General features: G+C 39.7%; 1 protein-coding gene across 2 annotated transcripts in view; it reads right to left on the bottom strand.

Moving 5' to 3' along the window:
* Nucleotides 1-8642: 8642 nt before the first annotated feature.
* Nucleotides 8643-25949, bottom strand: part of ANKRD50 (ankyrin repeat domain containing 50) — a 44805-nt gene continuing 27498 nt past the window's right edge. For both annotated transcript variants that reach the window (XM_009566196.2, XM_054065686.1), the window contains exons 4-5: nt 15035-18582; nt 8643-12708 (exon numbers count right to left, since the gene is read on the bottom strand). In XM_009566196.2, the coding sequence (XP_009564491.1) occupies nt 15038-18582 (3545 nt within the window). In that variant the 3' untranslated portion in view covers nt 8643-12708; nt 15035-15037. The remainder of the gene's footprint in view (nt 12709-15034; nt 18583-25949) is intronic.

Here is a 25949-nt window from a genome sequence, read left to right as displayed (position 1 = left end):
TGTGTTGGCATAAGTCTGAAAACAATTTCTCTGGGTCTCTATTGACTGCATTTATATTTGGCTTTGAGTCTAATCAGCATTTATAGTTCTCAAAATACTGTAATATAAACATTATTTAATTGGGCCAAACTTCCATCAGATTTAAGGTCCATGAAAAGAGGGTGTATTTATCTTCGAAATGGAATCTAGATTAAAGCAGTAGTAATTTGCCAGAGCAGTCTCTGATGCCATGTGGTTAAGAGAGCCTACAAACCAACAGAAAAACAGGATGAAGTGAAGACTTGGGGGTTCGCTCTCTAACCATGACTTGGGATTGGGATACATCACAAATTTAGCCACTGCCACAGCTAGGAACAATGATTACAGTCTGAACATATTTAAGAGCTTAGACACAAGCCTCCTCTTCTCCTTAGACCCAGCTTGGGTACAGGATGGGCCAAACGGCATGAAAGGATAGCAGAGAGAGAGTCTGCAATCAGTTTTTCATATGTCCCTTAGGATAAAAGGGGAATATATGAGTCATTTTCTTGTACAATAGAGAAGCCTAAATCCCACTGCATCTGGTTAATACCAAGGACTGTCCAAACAGTATTCCATTGTAATTTGTCACAGCCTAAAATGTGATCATAAATGTTTCTGGGAGTATTTTTTCATGGATTTTGAACTCAGAAATAAATTACTGTTCTTTCAGCAGAATTTTAGTTACAGTACTCCTACACTGATGCATACTAATAAAGCAATCTCATCAATAAGTGATAAATAATTGTTATTATTTCTACACCTGTACATTGAACAACAGAATACTGAAGCGCAGCAACAGAGTTGCTCACATGGGCTCGAGATTATTGGGTTTTGTGTCTTTTCAGGCTTATGTTTTAAGTCTTTATACACTAACATTTCAAAATGCTGCTATTGTAGCAATAAAGGCAAAGCTAGGGAAAACATTCAGGAGTTACGCCTGCATTTTTACGAGTGATATTGCATTGTTCTTTCTGATGTGCATGCATTCTGGTGGGAGGAAAGGCACTAGGGTTTAGGTTCCTTTCTTCTTTTCTTTTTCCTTTTTTTGTTGTTTTGTTTTTTAAGCCAATGTGGAGATTCTTGCTGTGTGAAGTAGATTGCCTTTTTAGTAAGCCTGTTCCATGTTCACAAAGATCCTTCACCCCCTGCCAGCTGATGATTGGTTGATGTAGTAAGAGTTAGCCAAGCAGTATTCAATCATGCTCCATTTGGATTGCTTTAAAGTAAACTGATTCTCACTTTACTGTAAACTTGAGCCTGAACAGATATTTGGGGATTAAAGTAGTGTGCAAAACGAGCAGATATGTTGTTCTGGTTTCTCCTAAACAACCTAATGATAGAGGGGAAGTTCTGCCAAGTAGCTGGTAACAACCTACCTCAAAAAGAAAGTAGAGACGTGCACCTTGCTAATCATAGCACACACCTCCCACTAGAAACTAATTTTACTTGCCAACCAAAAAAAACGTGGGCGAAACTGAGACAAAAAGACCCAGTGCAAAGCTTACATGAGATGGAGGCAGCAGGTCGTCTCTCTGCATCAGGCCACCAGGGTCTGAAAGGGGTTGACCAGGGATGGGACCACCTTGGGCGCACTGTGCTGCTCCACCACTTTGACTTCTTGCAGACGGGTCTCACCGCTTCAACTTGGTCACATAAACTGGGCTGGCAGGCATGGAGCTGGCACAGATGTGACAGGGTGTGTTGGCCCAGGGAAGGAGCTGCACCAACAGGTCTCAACTGCTTCCAAGGCCGGGCTGGGAGCATCGCCAGGGGGTGCATCCATCCAAGGGAAGGCAGGCGGGCTGTTCCTCTGTTTTCAGGGGGGGATTGCAAGGGACCAGCACATGGAGAGACAGTTGAGGTCCCACAGGCTCACAGGCTCTGGCCTGGTGCTGGAACCATGCTGCTGCCTTCCTGCCTGCTCCACAGCACTTGTGCGACGCGGCCTTCTTCCTTTTGGTGCAGGGGCCCACAAATTCTGTCCAGGCAAGGCAGCACAAGGCACCCAAATGCCTTTGCCTGGCAGCAATGCTGAGCTGGAACAGAGAGGGCCTGGGGACGGGCTGAGACATGTGGAGATTTTCGACTTGGTCCTCTCTCTGAGGACTTCTTGTGAATTCTGGAGCGGTCTTGGCCTCAGCTGCCTCCTCTGTATTGACTGTCTCAGGTACTGTATGGACTGAGCCCACAGGAGTCAGCGCAGGTCAGCAAAAGCCGGTGCTGCCTCAGCGTTAATAAACTTGGTGGCCTATACGTGGATGTTCTCACGCACATCCCACGGTATTAATGTTTGAGGGAGTGTACCTGGAGAGTCCCAGGCTTTTATTAAATTCAACTAACAAAGAATGAACTGTGTCGTAAGCTGGCTGCCTTTCATATTTAGAAAGAGGCTCAAGCTCCTAGAACAGCTCTCAACAACAGAATTTATTCCCAGAAAGCCAACCTTCCCCACAGCCTGCAGTATGAGAGGTGGGTTTGGAGCTCCTTGCAAACTGCTCGCCTATCTGGAAGGTTGCTTTTCTCTGGTGGCTCCTGTGCTGGAAGCAGCAACTGTGCCGCAGTCCCAGCCACGCTGCGCACAAGCCATTACTAGTCTTAATTGCACAATAGACTTAGGCAAACATCCCCGAAAGAGAAGAAACTCACTTAAATAGCCTTATGTAATTTCAAACTAATGAATGCATGGATTAAAGTCCACATCCTAAGGGAGCGGTCACAACGTGCTAGCCTGCTTTCTACCTTAACGCTATGGCAGCACTCTGATATAAAAACAATGTCCTCAGACCAGCCAATTCCAAACATGAGACAGCCCAGACTGCTTTAGTGGCTCATACTGTCACTAACTCGGTCTTCAACGCAGACCTTTCTTCTCAGGATCTCTTCTGTCAGCCTCAGTAATCTCCTGGATACACAAATACTGCTTTTTTCTTACACGGTAGAACTCGTATATCTCACATCTTGTGCTATATCCACCCTCAGTCAAATGTCCAAGGACAATTTTTCTAGGATGGCTCTTGCTACCCCACCTTTCTGTGAATTGGCAGCCTCTCCTCTGCCACATCAAAAATGAGCTGCTTTGAGTCCCACTCTCATCTCTCATTTGTTTTTAGAAGGTCAGGTGCTGCTCACTGCTGCTGCACACTGTGGAGCTGGGTGTCCAAACAAGGTACTCTGCACTTCCTCCTGGACTACCTGGGACAGTAATAAAATGTAAAGACCAAGCCTCTGTCTTGCACATCCCTTCTTAAAAATCTTTTGTACCTTCAAACGTTCAAAATCCCATAAAATTTCAGCTGTTAGGAAAAAAAAAAAAATAAAATACAGTTCCAAATTCTTCTGCCTCATTGCTTATCTACGAGTTGCCTCTGTGTTCCATAGTGCTGCGGTGAGATGCAGCGTGTTACTCTGTTTGCCCAGCTCCACACTCAGCAGCACTTCACCCTCTAATTACTATGCCTAAATGAAGAACAGAGCAGGTTTAATTGAGACCATGGTTTTCCATGTGAAGAACAGTGCCTGCAAACTAGCAATCCTGCTGATGTAGGAAAGCTGAAGCAGACAAAGAATACTTTGACCGTGATATCTAAGTTGTGGAAACTTGTTTTATTTCTAAAGGAGCCGATTAGGAGTGCGGGGAACATCAGGTTTAAAACAGCTTGATATTACTTGGCAACTTCCAATCATTGTCTACGTGATTGATGAAAATCACAGAGTAAAATGAAAGCAGATTTAAAAGACAGTCACCATTTCTGCAGGGTAAGAGCTTGATCCTGGGAATATGGCTTGGCAAACAGGGAGCTTAGGAAATGCAGGAGAGAGTAAATCTGCTAGATTAATTTTCTTTTTCACCCAGTTACTGTGGTGCTGCACAGTGGTACTGATGAGAAGTGTGATACGTGTAATCTCTTGCACCTGTGTTCCCCTTTCTGCAAGCTTTTAATTTTAAAAACACTCATTTTTGAGAGTATGCATTCCCCACCTCAGTACTGACATCTGATGGCTTTGATTAATAGTTGAAAAGACAGTGAATCAATATTCAAGTTGGTTCACGTTTATTTGCTAATAAGGAAACAATAACTCTGACGTTTTCACTCTTGGAATTTTCTTGTCTCTACGCAAAAAGAGCTGCTGGCTTCCCTACACGGAGCTGAGGTAGTGCAATGTATTTTCTTGCTGGTTGCAAAACAGGTTTTTAAGACATGTGAGGAAGCTCTTTTGTCTCAAGTAACATCTTTACTTTCTGCATTGTATAATGTTACTAGCAAGTACTCTGCATTTATTCCACAGCAAACAAGATTTTTTGACATACAGAGCTCAAGCATAAATCTACTTAGGGATTAAAACTCGAGTTTGGTGGCTGATTGCTCAGTGGTTTTACCCTTACAGAACAAATATTAAATACTTTTTAAAAATTACAATATGCTTTCTCCATCTCAGCCACTTGTTCCTGACTGATTCGGTTAATATTGGCCAACACATAAAATATTAAAGACAAGACATTGTCTCTGGGTTTGTAAATCCTTGAACCACAAACTGCTGGAGAGCATTCAGAGACTAAATCACTGAAAGTCTACCTTGTTCTCACACTCTTCTATTCAGATGTGATATTGGTCATTGCTAATGATGGATATCCGGGCTGGATGAATTTCTGATGTGTCCCAAAACGGCTGTTCTTAAATTCTTCCTTCTTTCTTGGCAAAGGGGAAAGACTTACCCTTTATGAAAGAAGGCTTTATGTAAATGAGCTGGCAGTGTGAGCCAAAAAGCATTGTAATATCAATTTAGGTTCAGATTCTGCTACCTTTCCTTCAAGTGACGGGAACTGCACTCTTGAAGTACTGCTATGAAAATCAGCGTAACTGCTCAAGGAGGGAGTCTCTGTTCCATGTAAATAAGAATGTCCCGAATAATTTTGTTCATTAATTTCACACGTTAAAAAAGTAATTAGCAAAACCATTTCAAAAACAACTTCATCCAGTCCTCCTGTGGGAAATCTCAATGAAAGACAAGTAAACTGAATTAACTACGGTGTTACCAGGGCAAACATTGCAACAGAGCCAGAGCAAAGGCACTCCTGCCTTGTCCCTGGTCTGCAGTGAACACCTGCAGACAAATGAGGATACTTCATTATGCACCCACTAATAATCTCAAGGTTTGTTGTAGTCATAAGGTTTTTTAGATATGGCAATTAGTGAACTTCATTTTAAAGACGTTGGTGATTACATGAACCTCTCCCCCCCGTTTTCTCCTGGGCAACCAAATCTTGTACGTCAATGCCAAATCTTGTATGGCAACACTTCTTGTGCTTCTTGCTCTTGCCTTCCAGAAAAGCATAACTGGAAAATTAGGGAGACAGCTTGGTCCTGTCCAGCTTCTGAAAAAATTCTGTGCTTCGAACATTCGTGCCTGTGAAAAGATCTTGTTTCTCAATACCACAAATACCACCAAAAGACAGCCTTAAGAAACAGACAACCCCATCAATTTGGCAATGGACTGATGGCTAATCAAGGCACAAGGGAGACATTAAGTATTACCAGAGACAGAAACATTCGCGTTGCTTTACCTTCCATCCGCTTCAGAGCATTACATTAAGGGAAAACTGGCACCAGAACGTGAAGGCTTGGAGGCATGCTCACAAAGTTTAAAAAACTCTGGGGTCTTTCCACATCTGCTAATCAGGTTCCTAGCTAAGCCTGTTTCGAAAGATCCGATTGCAGTCGCAAAAAGAAGCACGGCTATGCACAGCGCTTAGTGAGCTCTGCGCCGTGCCGTGATGCTCAAGCCCAGGCCAGATGCAGTGTGGTAGTTCTCTGCCCAACATAATACAGGTCTGCTGGCTGAGAAGCCTCCAAATCGGAGCTGACGCGTCTCCGACACAGCTCAAATGCACGGCCAAAGAGCTTGAGCTGGAAGCACACAGCTGCATGGACAACCTCCAGCAAGTTACGCTGCAAATGCAGAAAAAGCAACTAAAAAAAGCAGATCAGTTAATGCCAGACAACAGGTTATTCAAGGCGGCAGAACCGCCTTGTCCTGGAAGAGACCCAGGGGCTTTTCCTGACTTTGTTTTTGGTCTGTTAAGTGACTGCCAGGGTAGACATTTCTTTCTCTCAGTATTCCTCTTGTCTTTTCTGTAAAGTGTTTTGGGATGCAGTGGCAAAAAATAATACCTTCTAGAGAGCAATATCAAAACTAGCAATGTAATTATTTCATTATTATTACTATTATTAAAGCAATCTCGGGCACTGTAATGCTGCATTTGGTTCTAGACATACTGCTGAATAAGCCTGGGTTGTTTTGTACTGGGGAAAAATACAATGGTAAACTGAATATCCAGTATAATGCAAGGAGACAGGATAAGACATAATAAAGGTCCACTCTGTCATTCTTATCTTTATAAAAGCTTTGAATTTCAAAGTCTCCCTATGAGGTTGCTTGATGTTCACCAAGACATAGCAGGTACGCAATGGCTGTGCTCAGACTCTTAACTCATGTTGAAAAGAAGAAAACGTTATTGACTGAATTTTCTTTTAAAAAAAAAATAAAAATCTTTCCCCCCCTAGGAGAGGCAGACCAAATCCCAATTACATCCAAGAAGTTAAAGGAAAAAAAACTCACCCAACCTCAAAAGTTTATTCTATAGTTTTGCCCCCTAAACTCTCCTCTCTGGAATCTTGGTATTTTCAGAATATCAACTTCATTGAGAAACCTGTACTGACATTGGGAATCATGAGGCTCCTTTGCAGGCAAGCTCCTTTAATGAATACACCAAGCATCTTGCAAAGGATTTAACAACTATTTGCCCTCTCTGGCCATTCCAAATAAGACAGACTGCCTTTCTCAATACAGATCTGGCAATGCACGTTATCGTCACCGTTCTAGTAGTAAAAGGGAAGTCTTTAACATGGTCAAATGAAATATGATGAATACCCACCTTAACCTGCCCTGGTCTGGTCTTCCCATTTCACCCTCGCCTGTTAGCTGGATCAACACTTTACTGTATCATTTCTTCTCTTTTGGGAACATTAGCTTTGCATGCAGGGGGGGGAAAAAAACCCCAAACCAACCTGTACAGGTGCTGTTCCCCAGCAGGAAGCGTTTATGATTTGTCCTAGGTCTGTAACGAACAAAACTTAATTAGAAATACAACCATATCTTTAAGTCAAATCATAATCCAACTGCCAGGCTTCAAATGGAGAAACTGCGAAGGGTGCTTAGGACAGCTTTAAAACTTCTTCCACTTTTATTTGCTCCCAAACCAACCCTGAATCAAGAATTTCTAGCCTGAAACCCACTTACTAGCTGAAACTTTAGAACTGTGGTTTTCAGGCTTTTTACTTGCAAATGCATAAGGCCCCTTTAGGAATTGAAGTTGTCTGATAATAGGTTTGCTTTTTTTACGTTACTCTTTTATGAAGCCTTTAAAACTCATTCAAGAATCATGAGGGTTTTGCAGACCACAGGCAGAAACCCAATGTTAAAGGGGCAGCAGTTTATCCACATTGTGTGTCAGACTTCTCATCTTAACTCTGCAAATGATCATAATTTAAAAAAATATAAATAAATTTAGGAATAGTAAGCAGACCAGGGCAAGAGTTTCTGCAATCTGGCCTATTTAACATAGGTCAACAGCAAGTAAAACGGAAGAACCTCTGTAGAGGGCTGACATGTAATAAGAACAATTCTAAACAGAGCCATAGACTTTGAAGCTGAAGATTTTTAGTCCCTCCTAAACATACTGCTTCTTCGCAAAACCATTGTCTCCAGAAAGTTTCTCATGAAGATTTTGTTGTAAAAGAAAAACAGATCTGTGTTCTGACTAAATATAGTCCTTCAGCAAAGATCAACTCATCCTCAAAATGCACATCCAACCAACACACCCAGCAGCACTGGGGCGCCTGCCCCTCTGGCTAGAAAAACAATGCCCATCTACCAGCGGGCTGCGAGCAATTCAGACATAAAGCCTGAAATAGTGCTTCAGCTGAGAGAAGCCATTAAACCACAGACAACTGCTTTTACCTTCCATATTTAAGAAGTACCAATTATTTTTCTGATTGGCTTTACCTAGCATCGCTGTTCCCTGCATCATCCTCTTCATCTCCCGCTGAAAACCACTGTAGCTCCTGCAGTCTCTCACACATGTTGGAGCAAGCCCCAAAAGGCAACTACAGAACAGACTGGGGAGTCCAAAATGGACTAATGAGGCACAGGGATGAAAAAAATGACCCAAACCTAACCACAAAATCCTTTATTGTGTTCTTAATCCATCAGATGTGGTTACAGGATGCAAACTAAATTCCTGAAGATGCAAGATTTTATCACAGGAGTCGGTTAGAAATTATCTAGCTTAAAATCTATCTGTAATCGTAATTCTGTGAATCAGCTGGTCCAATACAAACTTGTGAGAATAAAAATGAGAACAGTAGGTCTTTCTGGGACACCAGCAAATTAGATTTTCATTCTAGAGTGCAATTCAGTTATATTACCTACATGTAAATTTGGAGTCTTCTTCAATAAAATGATCTGCCAAGTAGACTTCTCAGTCTCATACCCTATATCTGTAATTCTTTGTAGCATTAAGTGATTAGAATTTAGATCAATGCTAAATTCTCACTGCTGTCTCTCAAAGGGCCTCAAACTGGAAATTTTTAGTTCACTGTGACAACTAGTACCAGCTTTCTTTTGGAAAATTGATACACTATACACGCCAAATATTTGTGAAGATCTCACAAAAGATGTGAAGCAGTATTCAACGTGATTGTTTATATTCCATAGAATAAGAGATTAGAATTAGGTGTTGAACAATTTTATTTAAATATTATTACAGTGATTATCTGAAGAAAATGTGTGTCTCTAGAATGTAACATAACTTACTTAAAGGCTAATTCAGTGAAAATGATTTTGCCTCAACAAAAAATAGCCACTGAAGTAATGCATCTCATACTTTGTTATTTCAGATATAAAGAACTTAACAAGAAAGGGTCATCAATTATCGTGAGAAACTACAGAAATATACAGAAAACAAGTAAACAGCTACCAGCAATTTTGTCCTTCTCCTAATCTTAGGTATCAGTTGACCCATGAGCACCAACAGCTGGAAGCAGCGTGAACCAGAAAACACGAATGCAAACCTGAACCATCATTTGCAGAAGACAGAGCCAAGCTCTTCCTTCACACTCAACAACCCTTGGCAGAGAAATCATGACCGGTACACAAACTAAAGCAGAACATCATGGGCTAGATGGGATTATGGAAGTGACTGGAAAACTTCTCTCTCCTACTTTCTTTAATAAGTTCAAGAAAAATGAGTAGACACCATCACTATGCAAGCTCCTGCTCAAACTGAAACTACTACAGAGAAACACTGACCAAAGAAATAAGTAACAAATACTATTTGAAGTGATAAAGAACTTAGAGCAACTGAAATATTGACTTTATTGGAATACCTGGTATAAACAGTATATAATGGCCATTTCAAACAAAAGAACATGCAGCAAATTTTCTCCCACAAATGCTCAGGGCAGACTCGGACTAATGTGAGAGATGTCAGCTGAGTGATAAGCAGGGTCATAGGAATTAACGTATGGGTCTGGGTATTGCTAGCCTAGACTGTCTACTGGACACATACATCATGTTTCGTAAGTACTGCACAGACATTAATCAAGTTTAATAACCTTTTCCTGAGATGACCCAGGAAATGAGGTAGTAAAATTAAAACAGTTAGATGTCCGCTGAAAAGCAAATATATTTATTATGCACTTTCATATACACAGGGATTTTTGCTTAATATAATACAAGGAATAAAATAAAAATTTTACAATGTGAAATTCATTTAATGTACATTAAAGGCTATTTACAACCCACTCCAGGAAAAACAGTCTATCTGCAAACCAAGTTAACTGAGGAGTTCAGATGGGGAATATTAAGCATAACAGACATTTGCATAGCAGAGTAACTGATGAGGAAAAATACCTTTTTATTTTTAAATAAATGGCAATGTTTTCAATAGTGACCACAGAGAAGACAAAAATGCATCAGTTGTGCCCTCTGTATCTCTCAATGCATTTCTCTTCTAAAGAATTGTTCCATACACACACAGTATTGACAACCATGTCCACAAAATAGTCTTTTTGCCTAACTCTCCCATCAAGATTTGAGATATCTTGTGGAGATGACCAGTGAAACGGGATGCAGAGAAACAAGATTTGTATTTTATTTGGGTTTTTTAGGTTGCGAGAACTGTTACACTGCCAGAAGAAACTGTGCTGAGTCACAGCTATGCAACTCCATTCGCCTCCACTTGACTGTACAGATGTGAAAGAGCAGAGCAGAACAGAGCGAACAACACGGGGAACAGCAACTTTACTTTGTACATAAAACCCTACAAACGATGGTAATAAAAATCACACGCAACAGCAATGTGGAATTACACAGACCTTCTGAGAAAGTGGATGTTTGAAAGCAACTCACGCTCTGTTCCAAAGTGATATTCACGATCTGAAAGAATCGTCATTCTGAAAACACTTTCTGCTGATTTGTGTATAGGGTTTCCCCAGCAACTGTTTCAAATGTAAGTATTATTCACACAAAAACCATCAGGCTATCTATAAGTTGTGGCCCCTTGTGAAACTGGCCCTATTTTTTTTACGTCCTCTGTCCACAAGGTGCAATTAATAACAACACAATAAAATTAAATAAATATACTCCCAATGACAGTCAAGGTCAGTAGAAAAATGTCGGCATTCAGGGATCCCCTTCCACAGAACAAAACATACATCTAATAACTAAGAAGAGTTGTATTCTTGCACAGTATTGCAAATGTACTATACTTGAGGTTCGGAACAAGTTTGCTGAGAACATTTTGGTACTTTCTCTTTACTGAGCCACTAACTCTCTTAAGGCCATTTGCCAGACTCCCATTATGTTTATTTTATAATTGTCCCACAGGGACAAAAAATTCAATACTTGAAACATTCAGAATAATCAATATTGCTGTGTGTCAACTTTTAACGTCTAATTCTACTATACGCTGAATGCCTGACTATAAAAGATACTTTTTACATTTAGTAACAAGCAAATAAGAATGGAGGTGCAAGATATTAAAAAAAAACAACAACGTTCTGATGATTGTTAATCATAATAACAAAACATGGAGCCCTTTAGTGCTGCAGAATATGCACTACATATGCATCCAGGGGCCATTTATCAAAGCTTAAGGATAGCCATACAACTAATTAATCCTCTATGAAAAATAACCTTAGCTTTCTATCATCTTATTTGTGGAATGATCAGAATTAGAGTATGAAAAAGATGAAATCCAAGCCTTTAGAAGAAATACTCACATACAAAAATAGGCTTATTTTCTAAAGAGCAAGGCTGTGTAATGGTGAATAGCAGAATATAGCTTGCATTTGGAGGAGGAAAAAACCCACTTGTTTATCACTCAGACCTGTGCAAGTAAGATGTGTACGTTCAAAAGAAAAATTCATACTTTTCTCTTTCACAACAACGGCCTTAACTTCGCTTTCTTTGATACAAGTAAAATTCTGCTGCTGAAAGAGTGGGGAACCAGCTTTCCATTACGTGTAGATGGACTCTCCAGACTGCCAATTAACCATGCTCCGGGTACAGAGATGTTCAGGCTGGTTCTACCTAATCTATCTGAAGCAGTAATCACATTCATACAAGTTTGTGCTTTAAAGAGTTACTGTCTCAGGACAATACAATTACCTCAGTAATGAGACAATGTTAGTACTAACTGCTTTTCCACTGTACATTCTCTCAGCCTCATTAACAAAGTGTCTCCATTTTCCATGGTTTGTTTTACTGACATTCTCAATACAGTCCTTTACCGCAGAAAAAATAAAAAGCTGTTTCTAATGTATAAAGAGATATACATGAAAGCAGGATCAGGCCTTTTATTTTAGCACCTAAGACATACCCATATTCAGTTACCTCATTACCATAACAATAACAGAGGCTATTTAAGATCATGTATCCAAGACCAAATTTGCCTGTTGCTTTCAGTGGTCACAGTCTGCCATCCAGTTTTGGTGCTGTAGTACCAGACAGTGGATTTTGTCTCTTAAAAATCCCAAATATACTGCGCGTTCGACTCCTTTACTACCACTGAACAGCTATTACACAGACAGAACACACAAGTACAGTATTTATAAAATACTGTTACAAGACTTGTATTTCTGGAGAGAACATTTTGAAGTACACAGGGAACTGACCATACGTTACAACAATGCAAATGTGACAAACTGTTGCTTATTTTCTTTAGCCACAGGAAAATAAATACAAAAAGCACTGCCTTTCCATACACAGTTCACTGTGGCACATGCACCTCTACCAAGCGTTCTGGTATAGGATGTTAGAATTCCTCGTTCTTACCATTTTCAGCTGTTGTCAGGGAAATACAGCATATATCTTTCTGCAATTAAAAAAAAAGTGCTAATTCTGTGTATTAAATACAAAGTACACAAAATAAATTTTTGAAGCACAGAGGGTTATACTGAGAAGGCAGCCTGAAAATGTAGGCACGTTACAGTAATTAAGGTAACTGCACTGTAGTAATCACATTCTTGAATTTCTAGGTGGACTACACAAGCATTATATGCTTCCATCCCAGCCAGCTGATAAATCATCCGGAGCAGAAGCACTTCTGTTCATCATGGAATTGGCCTGTAAGTACAAAATAGAAACGTGAAGTTTTGAAATACTCCATAATGTCGTCAGAAAAAGTGCACTCTATCATTTCTAATCGAAGTTAAAAGCACATAACAATATACCAGTGATGAAAAGTATTTCCTGCCTAACTGAAATCCCGTGATTGATTCCCTATGCTCTCTACCATCCAGAGCAGCTACAAGGTCCCCACAGCAAGGGAGCTTCCCGAATAGCGCTCGGAAGCGGCAGCCAGGGAAGAAAAGCCATTCTTCAGGTGCTCCAGCAGAGGATTTCTGGTGTGATTCTCCACAGGTGACTGATTTATTCACTGGTCAAGGAAACCACTGTTTTTGTGCTTGAGACTTGGCAAAAGAGGAGATAAATTATAGCCCGTGCCAAGCAATTCATAATCCACACAAAATTGTTTTAGAAGTCCATATTTAAAATGAAGCTACGAAAAAATCACAAAAGGAAAAGCCAAAGGAACTACTTAGTTATCTAGCACCTCATATGCTCAGCCACTTGCATAAACAAGTCCTTCACAGAGAAAACCTCCAAATTTTCAGTAAAGCGCTATTTGTTCCAGATAAAGCAAAGCCCAATTCGAGTTTCAAAATTATACCTGGAGCGTTCTATGTTTTTCATATGCTTTGTTTATATTGTAAAATCAACAGAGATGGAAAATTCAGCAAAACCAGTCCTTTGATGCCAGGTCAGGTCAAATTCTATGTCAGAATCATACAATTCATTCACAATAAAGTGTAACATGAAAGAAAGCACCGAACATCATGCGCAGGTACAGGAGAGTGAGAAAACAGAAGTCTTAATCAAACATTTTAATACGTTTTCTGGAGGCAGGAAAAAAAAATACAAGGAAATTTAAATCCTGGTTGGACATGATATAGAACTGTGGCAATCTAAAGTCTTTTTGACCTTTATGAAGATCTAGGGCCCATTCTCTCTCACCTGCTTATTCCTCTCCATGTCTGCTCCTGCTGCCCTGCTCCTCCACTTTTTCCTGCCCCACAGCTCATCTGACCCTTTGCTAATATTTGGATTTTACCAAATCTGCATGCTCTAGTATATAGGCTTTTGAAACAGTGTATTTTTCAACTATTTTAATTTAATCTAAAGTCCCAAGGAAATATCTTGGGAGTCCTGCACAATAAACTAAAGCTCTGCAATTCACAAGAGGCTTCAGCTACATTTAGGGAGATGCATTCCATTAAAGTGAAACCCATTTCAAGGACATTTTGGGGGAAAACAGTGTCTATGTGATTTTGACAGCTGAAAACCTGCCATTTGTGGATTCTGCACCACTTGAAGTTGTCCTAGAAACCTGCAGTCCTTCATGATTCGCAGCAGACCCGAGTTGGTTAGCAAGAACATTCTTGTTCTAAGAAGCAGCAGTCTGATTTACCAGAAATTCAGCACTTAAATAAAAAATGCGGTTTAAAAAATAAGCAAATAAGCTGTGAGATGTGCATACATTTCATAAAGATGCTACTGCTTTGAAATTCAAATAGAAAATATATTAATTATTAACAAATTGCCAATACCCTTAAAAAGATAAACCTCATGAGGAATAGGGGGTAAAATAGTTCTACTTTAGTTGACTCGCTGACAATTCAGGTCTGAAAAAAACTCAGTAAAATTCCTTTTTCAGCTTAAAATTCAGTATGGGAGAAAACTGAGAAATCTAACCAAACAACACTGATTAAGAACTACATAATGGTCAGAACATTGGTACCATAACACAGATTCTAATCTTGCTCTGAGGAATGTCTTTTATAGAAAGGCTACCTTCACAGTAACAGAAATACAAAATAAAAGCTTTAGTATAGTATTTTAACTTCTTAATTTGTAGCTAATGATGCTATTGAGACGTCACATTTAAAATCTGAATGCACAAAACAAGTTACCTGTAAGTTACAAGAATCTTTAGAAGCTTCCTGAAAAGCATTATTGTAAATAATGAAATAATTACTGTATCTGAAAATATCACATATCAAAATTCCCAGCTGTCCTTATATGGAGAAGAAAATTCCAAATCAATGCTACGTTAAACTTGCTGTTTTATTCAGTCACATATCAAAGACAGCGGGGTATGATTTGAGCAAACGGAAATCAACAGAAAATATCACAGTGATCTAATTCCTCTACAGCTGATTCTTTTAAGCAACAGCAAAATAAACACTTGCCAGGTTGAGATTTCAACATTCATGGTTTTCATTAAGAAAATAATTACCATGATAAACAACAACGAAATGCAATTTTAGCATAATTAAGATGCACATCATGAAATACATCCATTTGCTTTCATGGTGACTGGATAGGTTACCTTTTATAATGGTGTTTCCTTCTTGTAGTTGAAACTGGGGTCGCTACCTTCAATCTGAAGTTTTAAGGCTTGTTTAAGGCTGAGTTCTGTCTCTGCGGGAGGATAGCCTTCCAGTACTTCCTGATGCCCTCTATCCTGCACTGTCCGTGGGACAGAAACCCTACCGAGAAAAACCTGATTGCTCTGAAGATGGTAATTTGGATTTGTCATAATTCCATTTCTCTTCTTCTGTTCGCCACTCTGTTGGTGAATCAGGAACTGCTGCTGAGATCGACCAACTTCTTGCTGAGCTGGCGGGACCAAAATCTTGCACTGTGGTTCTGCCGGCATCGATTTAAGTGGCACACTTGCCCCAGATTTGGCAATAGGTACTCGTTTATCAAACTGAGTCATTTCATACTCTAATACTTTTGGTTGAGAAGAACTACTTTGTTTTATTTTTTTCCCAGCTGACCCGGATTTGCTGGAATTTTCCATTTTCCCCCCTTTGGTAGCTTTAGTTGATTTCAAACTAGGTTTTACTTGGCTCCATTCAAATTCACTACTTGGTGAATTATGATTTTGACTTAGGGAATGAGTTGTGGAAGAAGGAGAAACGATAGACTGCCTACTTCTGCTGCGTGGCAGGGAATGCTGCTGTATCTGCTCTGTGAATGACAGGCTGTGGAAACTATCAATGGGCACTGTTTGAGCGGTCGCAGTCGATGACGTGGTTCGGAGAGAAGAGTTTTTGGAACTTTTTAGGGAATTATTTGATAAAGATGACTTCTGACGGTCAACTGTAGAATCAGGCGACTCTGAAGGAGAACTGAAGGCATGAGCAGGCCCATTACATAAGCCACGCATACTAGGCTGCATATCTCCACCAGTACTCCCTGAACTATTTGACTTCATTGTTAATGACTGCATTTTAGAGGACACTGACTGTAAGGGTTTTTGCTCCATTGTGTGGACTGGAGATGGAGTGCAACCATTCAGAGTAGATGCACCATATTTTTCCAGTAATTTAATAATCTGAGAGTGTCCATTTTTAGCTGCAACACGCATAGCAGTGCGCCCAAACTGGTCAGCGTGATTTGGATCAGCACCATGCTCCAGTAATATCTGGACAACATCAATGTGCCCTTCTTGGGCCGCAATGCAGAGTCCAGTAGCACCTTGATTACATGTATGGTCAACTAGAGCTCCATGCTCAATGAGAAGCTGCACTACCTTCACGTGACCTTGCCATGCAGCAGACTGCAAAGCAGATCTCTTCTCATTATCTGCAGCATTCACATCAGCATGGTATGTTATCAGCACCTGTACCATCTCCAAATGGCCCTGCCAGCAGGAAACATGGAGTGCTGTTCTTCCTTCAGCATCACTTGCTTCTACGTTTGCACCATTTTCTAAAAAATACTCAGCCATTGTAAGCTGGTTTTCTAATGCTAAGATATAAAGTGTTGGCCGGCCATCGGCATCTTTGTAGTTTACATCTGCTCCATGGCTGAGCAGTAGTTCAACTATATCTCTGTGTCCTTCTAAAGCAGCAACCCGGAGAGCATTTCTTCCATCATAGCCTCTCTGATCAATGTTGGATTTATTTTCCAGTAATATCTGCACACAATCGTAGTGACCTTCTTGTGCAGCTAATATGAAAGGTATACGTCCATCATTGTCAATTTCATTTGTTCTAGCACCCTGTTCTATAAGAGCTTCACATATCAACCTGTGACCTTCAAAAGCTGCCATATGCAAAGGTGTCCAGCCTGCATCATCTCTATGATTTTCATCTAGTCCCCTCTCCAGCAGAGTCCGTACTACTTCAACATTGCCTTGTGCAGATGCTATGCTCAGAACCGTTCTCCCTTCACTATCAATGCTATCAACAGCTGCACCCCAAAATAAGAGAGTATTTACAACTGAGGCGTGGCCCATGGAGGCTGCTGCTAAAAGTGGCGTACGGCCATTGTTGTCCGTGTGATCAACATCAGCTCCTCCTTCTAGAAGCAGATCAACAACATCTACATGTCCTTCATAAGCAGCTACCAGCAGTGGAGTCATGCCATCTTTATCACAATGGTCAACTTCAGCACCACGGTCAATTAGAAGACTAACGACTGAGGCATGTCCCTTACTGGCTGGGACACAGAGCGCAGCGACAGACAGTGCAGTCCTTCCATCCACGTCCTCATGGTTTACCTCTGCACCATGATCCAGCAGGTGCTCCACAATCTCTTTATGCCCCATGTATGCAGCTGCAATCAAAGCCGTTCTGCCCTCATTATCAGCTTTATTAACTTCAGCACCATGTTGAAGCAGATTCAGCACAATATCTTCATGTCCTCCCCAAGCTGCTGCTCTCAGTGCCGTTCGACTATCAGCATCTGCACAGTCCACTTTGACTCCAGCATAAAGGAGCGCAGAAACCACTTCTGTGTGCCCACCCCACGCCGCAGATCGCAATGCTGTCCAGCCGTCATGATCAGTGTGATTAACATTAGCCCCACATCCAATCAAGCAGTTGACAACCTTGGTATGGCCCTGCCGAGCAGCTAAGGTAAGTGCTGTTTGCCCATGAGTATCTTCTATCTCTAAATCTGCTCCTCTTGAAACCAGTAAGTTAACGACATCAAGATTGCCGCTGTACGCTGCATTGGCCAAGAGCGTTCTCCCATTGGAATCACACTGGTTTACTGATGCTCCATTGTCTAACAAGGTGCGAATGGAATCTTCTCTCTCCAGAGCCTGCCGAACAATGCAAGATGTGCGGTCATCTCCGCTGTTGACGTGTGCACCAGCTTTTACCAGCAGCTGTAGTACTTCTTGTTCTTTAGGAATTACAGTTGACAGGGAGTCTTTGACAGGTGTGCCATTCCATATCATCCATAAAGCCAGCTCGGAAGTCTCTAACTGTAAATTTGAATTAATTAGATGCAACGCAAATTCTTGAGCTTCTAATGGTGTTAAATCCTTTGCTCGGCAAGTGTAACTCATTGCCAGCATTCTGTGTCCCTCTGCTGCATTACACAAGTATTTCTGGGTACAGTGCTTTACATCTAGCAACCACTCTGCAAAACTGTAATGAAACAAGATTTTTGTATTTCCAAGCCCATCAATAAGGACTTTTGAGAGGACATCCAATTTGCGTTGAAAGTCTTCCATTGTCAACGTCATATTTTTGGTCCACACCGCGTGATACAATTCTGTGGTGGTTAATGGCCTACAGGCTGCAAGAATCACATTAAGAATAGGCTGGACCTTTGCAAATTGCTTTCTCACAAAAAGTCTCTGGCAGAGCCAAAGGTATAGGCCATTTAATGTTCCCGGAATATCACGGATCTCTCGTAACATAATAAAATTCTCCACAACTCCATCTAGGACACGTTCCAGATACAAAAAGCAACCGCTGCTTTTGATGTGAAGCTGATTCAGCATTTCTGCAGTTTCTTTTGTGAGATGTTGTCTCAGTGCTTCTTCCTGATCTAAACGATGCAGAATATATTGTTGCACATCTTTCACGATATAAGCCTTTCGCAGATCATCCAGACTTATTTTCCGAAAACCTATTAAAAGGGAAGAAAGTTATTATCAATTCTGATCTATTTTTGCTTAATGTAAAAAAAAAAAAACATAAATAAAAGACAGCTGTCGCTGGGTGGGGAACACCCACAACAATATATTTTGTGTGTACACATAGTGAATGTAAATTAATAACATAAATAACAATAGCAGAGAACCCTGGTAATAGACACCTTTGTATCATAATGTACTGTAAGAAGAAGTACACGCTACTAATAAAGAAAATATTTAAAATCACTTTGTATCAGGCATTTTACATCTACGCTGGACAATAATAAACACCTACAAAAAAAACATCAGAACTACAACCAAAGTAAGAATATTAAATAGTATTATATTATTGAAGGAATAATCCCTTCCCCGATGTGGTTAACAATGGAATTACAAATAATTTTCAGCTATTTAGATTAAGACAACTATTATATTAACGTAATTACACAAGAGGTCATTCACCCCTGGTGCATATGCATGATGAAATGTACATAAATAACTTTAACTTGATCATGTTAGTTTCCTTTAAAAGCTTTTATGATATAGGAAAGGGAGACACACAAAAATAGTTTTAAATAGTTTTACACCTCTGTGCACTGAAAATTACCTTTTTTTTTTTTTTTCAAGTAAAGGCTGAGGTTTAGATAAACACCTCAGTTCTTTAGTAGAGGAGTCATTTTATAAGGGAACAGGTTTTCTTATTGTCATATGATCTCATTGTTTTTTCCAACCTGTTTACTCTTTAAAAAGAAATTATTTCACTCACGTATACTGTGTACATCTCCTCCCTACAGGCGTACGCAAGTACACCCCATGCAAAGCAAAGAACGCCATTCTTAGCAGCATGCGCGAAGTAGTCATCCCTAGGGCAACCTCAGTGGCTGTACGGCTCTCAAGAACGAGGCGGGTTGAAGATATGGTTGTATGGGCTACATGGCTATCTCTGTCATTTAAAATATTTGCTTTAGTAGCGCCAGGTTAAGTATGTCATGAAGACCTTTCCTCCTCAAGGAGTAACACATTACATTGTTTGAACACTACTTTTCCAGAAGCCATGGGAAAACCGCAGAGGTCACAGACACAACAGCTTCATTTGTTGTGTTTTAGGCCAGAACTGTATCTCACCTCTCTAGGGACAGGCTGTAATCTCTTCCTTCAGTGTAGCTGATTGCACACATTTTCTTACTAATCTTAAAAAAGCTCTAACTTTGTTTTTCAAACCAAAGCCGTTACCAACCTCCAAATTACACTGAAGGAAAAGCAATCATAGAGCAACACATTCAATGCCATTTTGGCCCCATCTCCACGGAGCAAATCATTTCAAATGAGACTGAAGAAGTGTTATTTTTCAGATCTGTGTTTTTATGGTATTTAAACACTCTGCTGATCAAACTGCTTCGTCTTTGAGCTTGTTCTGCCTAAAAATTCCGCCAGATAACAGAATTGTGGTTTTTGTTCCCGATTGTCTTCAGCAAAGGTTCTGAATGTCACATTAAGCTCTGTTAATTGTTCAGTCTACATAAGCATTGTAGAAATAGAACAGATTAAAACTGATGAGTTAAACTATGGCGGCATTAAGATATTTCTGCTTCCGTTATTAATTATGGTAGCATTACAAATCCCACGGGAATACATCTGTAGAATACCTAAACTAAAAGCATTCTTCTCACCAAAATAAAATCACTACATATTTTTGCACAGTCACTTGTCAGGCTAAGACTACTCTGATAAGATTCAAGATACAAATTCAAGTAATGTCCTAACCTGACCTGCAAAATGGCATAATTCACCGATTTAATATGTATTTGATTAAAATATTTTGTATGCAACTTTGTAAAGCTTTAATTCTTGCATATAAACCAAATAAAAAACTTTGTTGAGTAAGAGACAGTGTCCTGCAGCTCTGCAGACCCTAAGCTTCTGCTTCAAGTGAAAGGCTATTTCTAGGCAAAGATCCTCCAGAAGAAACAGGAATGAAAAGAGGCATTAAAACCAGGGCTGTGCTTGGTGCGCGCACTCAGAGTTGCATGCATAGACAAAGCTGCAATTAGACATAAGTGTCTCTTTGGTTGTCTCATGTGCAGGGAACAGATCTGTTTTGTTCAATGCGGAGCAAACACAACCACTGCATTTGCTCACCTCCCAGCTCTTTGAACCTCTCTGCTTCTCCTAGTACAGATTTGTACCTGTCACTTGGCTGAATGAGAACAGTTACAGAGCTCTGCAAACTCCTTCTTTAGTCATAAGCAACTCTGCTCACAACATCCTTCCCCTCTCATATTAATCCCACGCCCACATCCTTTCTTCTAATACATACATCTACACGTGACTTATTTTTAATTACCCAAGTGGGTTTTTTTGGTTTTTGCAGTAGTTTTCATTTCCCCTCAATGAGAAAATCCTTGACTGACTCACATGACAGCAGTCCTGAGATTTCAGCTAATGTTCAGTGTTGACTGTCTAATGACTTACACTTCACCTCCCCTGACTCCAGCCTTCACACGAAAACTTCCAGACTGGGAACCGTTTAAGTGTCTCAATCCCTGTATGTGTGCTTCAAAAGCAACTCTTTCTTGTTTTTTTAATGTTCTCTGAACACTAATTTTCACTTTGCTTCCCAAAATGGGTGAGAAAGTGAACAAAATCATTTTGGATATGACAAAAAAATGCCAACTCCTTGAAAAAAGTAAAAAATGAAGGGTTTGTGTGGTTTTGTAGGTTCCCCCCCCCCCTTTAAATGAGGCTGTATCATTACTTTGCCTCATATTAGGGTTAAAAATATTGCCCTACTTTGTGCTTACCTGAGATGCACCAAAAGCCTAAGCACTTCAGCCAAGGAAGTAAATTCCAGATGACTTTAGAGCACTAAATATTCCAGAATCCAGTAACATAAACAACTGGCTCTATGCTCACTGAAGCTAAATACTGTTGCTTTTCTTTTGCAATATTTCCAAATATCCTTTGTTAATAAGATCCTATAGATCATATCTGAAGACAAGTCCATACAGCAAGAAGCAGACTACGCTCATACAGACCTGCACACATCCCAGGGACCATACGCTCTTTAAGAGGTGGGATTAACAAATTGCCATTGTAACAGATGTTAGAACAGAAATAGGTTGTTAATTTTAACCACTGCACTGTGCCACACTACAGTTAGCAAATAATTTAAAAAGGGCTTATAGATAGGATTATTGTTATTATTTTAATCTCAAATTCTTGTTGCTGGCTTGAAGGAGGAAAATAAAGCCCTGTTTTCTTTCCCAAAGATCTGTCTAAATGAGGTCATTTTACATTTCCAAACAAAGATCCTGCAAACTTGCTTTTCAGCCCCACCAGATACAATAAGTCACTTTCATGGACAAGAAGCAGGGAAACATCAAGAGAAAGCTCATTTTGTTTCAGATGCATTCCCATGAACTACTTAAGCTCAGCAAAACAGGAGTGAAGTAGACAGAACTTGCAGTCCCACGACCCTGCTTTTTGCATTGTTAAAATTTTTTTTACAACACATCACTTTCAATCCAATGGGAGCTCCAATGTGGATTTTCCTCATTTATTAAATTCCTGGCAGTTCTGTAAACAAATGAGTTCCAAATGTATTTCTTGGCAAGATCTATGGTCATTCAAAGGAAAGAAAAAAAAAAAGTATCTTGGCTATATAAATTCTTTTACATTATGTCAACCTTTTCAAACTTTCATAATAAAAAATAAGCTACTAACTAGCAGGTTCCAGTAAATACTTAAAAGTACCCTTCTACTTTTGTATCCTTAAATACATTTACAGAAGTAAATTACAAAAGTTTCAAATATATTTTATTACATTTAACTAAATTGTTAACTTGAATCTAAATTATTAAAAACATAGCAACGTTTTGACATTACTGGTTTATACTGCTCATCTAAGCACATATTACACACGGTCATTTATGCATACCTGCTCAAAAAGAATAATGTATCCAGCAAGGTAAAATATACCTCAAAACTCAAGCAGCACACTTAGCTTTTAGTGCATTTGCAGTATACGACACATCACAAATTTCACTGCATCTGCCTCAGATGCTGAGAGATGCTGAGGCTGAAATCCACTACTCTCACTGGTCTGCGTCATTGCACAGAATTTTATTTAGCTAGACTTACAGGTAACAGTCCATTTAAACCAATTTAGTCTTCTCTCTTTAATTGCAAAGCAAATAAGTTCAAAGGTCACACACAACGTTTTACTGGGAAATATGAAATTCCCTCGTATCATATTTGTAAACTGCTAATCAGAAGAATGTGATGAGAAGTACGCAAATAGTAATTAAAAGCTCCCAGTATATTTCCCAAGTCTTCCAGATAATTTTTTTTTTCCAAAGCCCAAAGCAAAACAACAAATAAATCTTTTCAAAGCTCTAATATTATAGAAGCAAACCTTACAACTACATAAATATATAAAAAATATCTTTCACGGTAAAAATCCAACTCTTATAAATTCTTTAAAGTAACATGAAACCATGCAAATAAATTCCAACCCGCAATGAAAAATTAAGAGAGCAACTTAGATGTTCTTTTTTGCAGCAATCTCTCCTGAAGCAGTCTCATGCCATCTATTTTCTGGAATGACAGCTAATGAGAAAAGGTTCAGTTTCAAATCAGTTTCAATCAACTGATTTGATTTGGCCATTCAGCAATACAACTACCTGAACAGCTTCAATTACGGAACACGGTGAGTCTTCTGGGTGCAAGTTGTGATTTTTAATAGATTTCTCTAAAGTTTTTGCGGTTTTGCTTATTTTTTAATCTAAGAAAGGCTACAGGAGAAATAACCCTCCACATTAAACCAGAACCAGCAAACAGCAGAAATATGAGTAAGAGTTATCCTTCCAAGATTTCTAATCCAGAATAAGTTTGGATAAATATCAGCTCTTAGTGATACCTGACTGTCTGGAACCGAATGACAGATAAAACGATGAGTGAAAAATGAACGACAGATTGTCTGCTTTTGCCTATGGATAAGTGGGTAAATGGAGCTTAAGCTGCCTCCAAGGCTAAACTGAACCCTTTCACACCCACTTCTGATTCTTTTTACTGTACTTTCCAGTATCTAATATTAATTTTATGGAAACTACAGCTCCCAGAGATGTAACATCTGCATGGGTTGTACCACACTGGTGCACTCATGCTTCACACATGGGAAGGAATTCTTTGGAAGAAGAATGTCAGTGTTTAATTACAGGATACAATCAAGCCAGATGTCACAGATACTTAGGTGTGTAGCAAAAAAGAATTAAGTAAATGCCCATTAAAAAAATGTCTTTAAACCAATAAATAGAGCATTTGTACCTATGTGCTTCTGTCTGCTCACCTTGACGTTGTTAATGAGAAATTACCTGCTTTGTACTCAAACTTGCCTAAATACGATTGTCTGATTTTAAAATGCCTGAAGTTTTTAAGCTAGCATGATGGATCTTTAAAAAAGGAATTTAGTTTTGCAAGAAAAACTGCTGTTCTTTCACGCTTTAACCTCATTTTAGAAGCAGCATTTTTATTAGCTAACTAGCTAAAGCATAAAAAAAAAGTTATATGTTCCCGGACGCTTTCAGTTTAGAGGGATTTTTCCGTTATTCTGAAATATAATGTTAGAAAGAGCTTCCCTGTAATAGAAGGATTGGAAAGACTGTGTTTAATGTAGCTGCTTGATGGCCCACATGTGTAGCCAAACGACAGCAAACTATAATGCGGGAGATAAGGAGATGTGGAAGGTGTTCAAGGCGAGAGTGAATGAGGCTTTGAGCAATCTGATCCAGCGGAAGCTGTCCCTGTCCTTGGCAGGGTGGGTCGAACTGTATGATCTTTAAGGTCCCTTCCAACCTAACCCCTTCTACAATTCTATGACTGTGTGGATAGTTATGGGCACAAGGCAGAGAATTGTTAAATTTAGAGACAAAAGAAAAACACACAGGCAAGATGTGGTGGTTGGTGACAGCGAACGTGCACGAGAAGGCAGGCAGACACGTTAACTGTTCCCCTCCTTTTTCTCTCAAGTGGCTGGATTTTGCTCACTGTGGAGGGTGACCGCAGACTCATGTGAGCATCATTTTACATTCAGCTCGTATTTTTGAGGTTGTCTCTGCAGCCACAAGAGCCAATCCCCCTCCCCTTTTTTTCCTCTTAATTAACGAAAGCTGAGAATCTGTGTAAGGAGCAAAATCTGTAGCACATTGTGCTACTATAAAATCTGGGAATACAGAAGTTTCTGGGCCACAAGTTGCAGCAGATGCAGGCACAGCTATTCATAACTAAGTCACCAACAGAAGTTAAGGAGCAAAGAGGCCCTAATAAACACCCCTTCTCCTTTTCTCATCCCTAGAGTGGCAAGGATGATGTATTTACCACTGGCAGCAGCAAGATGACAGTGGATGAGAAAAACTGGATTCCCTCTTCTACATCATCACTACTTTGGGCTAGAGAGATGCTTGCAGAACTCGCACCCATACGGGACACTCAAAAAAGAACATTGCCAGAACCACGCTATTGCAATGATTCTGCTTTTTTAGCAGAAAACACTATGAATGGGACATTTTCCTACAATAACCCTAAGAGGATTCCAATTAATCTCACCAAGACTGAAACTGATTTTTGGTTCCAAATTATAGAAACACATTTGAAGAAAACGTACAGTGATTACATTACCATTATGGTTGCAAACATTTATTTGCTGGGAAAATGGAAGCAGCAGAAATACAGTACAATAGTGTCCCAGAGTGCAGTGCACATTATACACCATTTACTACTTCAGTCACCAGTGCAAAAAATACTCACGGTTGATCTGTAATTCTGCCTGCACACCAATTAAATAGCTTTATAAATTGGCTCAGCAAAAAACAAACATTCAAATACCACAATGGAGGAGAAGTTTGCCCTAGCAGAAGCGTTAATGACAGCCTATCCTGTTGAGGCTAGAACCAGAAAACAATCCAAAATTATCTCAAGATTTACAACACAAAGTTGTGATGTATTTGAAGTTAACAGAAACTTCAGCTCTGCTCCTCACGTCCTCACTGTACCTTTCACCAACTCGAATATTGGCTGCAAACAGGCAAATCATCCAACAGCGTATTGTTGGCTGTAGTGTCAGTTTTCTTTCATAGTGGATAATACACCCCTTCCTTCAAACAGGCCCTAAAATTTCTTCTCCATTTGTATTCAATTATTTTGGGATTCATCCCTTCTTTGTTATACCTTTTCCATAGTGAAGATGGGATTATGATATCACAAGGCAACTTCCTTTATGCTATTCATCAAGTCATTCTCTGTGGAAATGAGAAATTAACTCATTCAAATTAAATTTATTTTAAAGGCACATGCATTAGTTCTG

The sequence above is a fragment of the Cuculus canorus genome, chromosome 4 (assembly GCF_017976375.1).
Source record: "Cuculus canorus isolate bCucCan1 chromosome 4, bCucCan1.pri, whole genome shotgun sequence".
Taxonomy (NCBI): domain Eukaryota; kingdom Metazoa; phylum Chordata; class Aves; order Cuculiformes; family Cuculidae; genus Cuculus; species Cuculus canorus.
The sequence above is the reverse complement of the archived record's forward strand: the minus strand, read 5'-3'. Positions and strand labels throughout refer to the sequence as shown.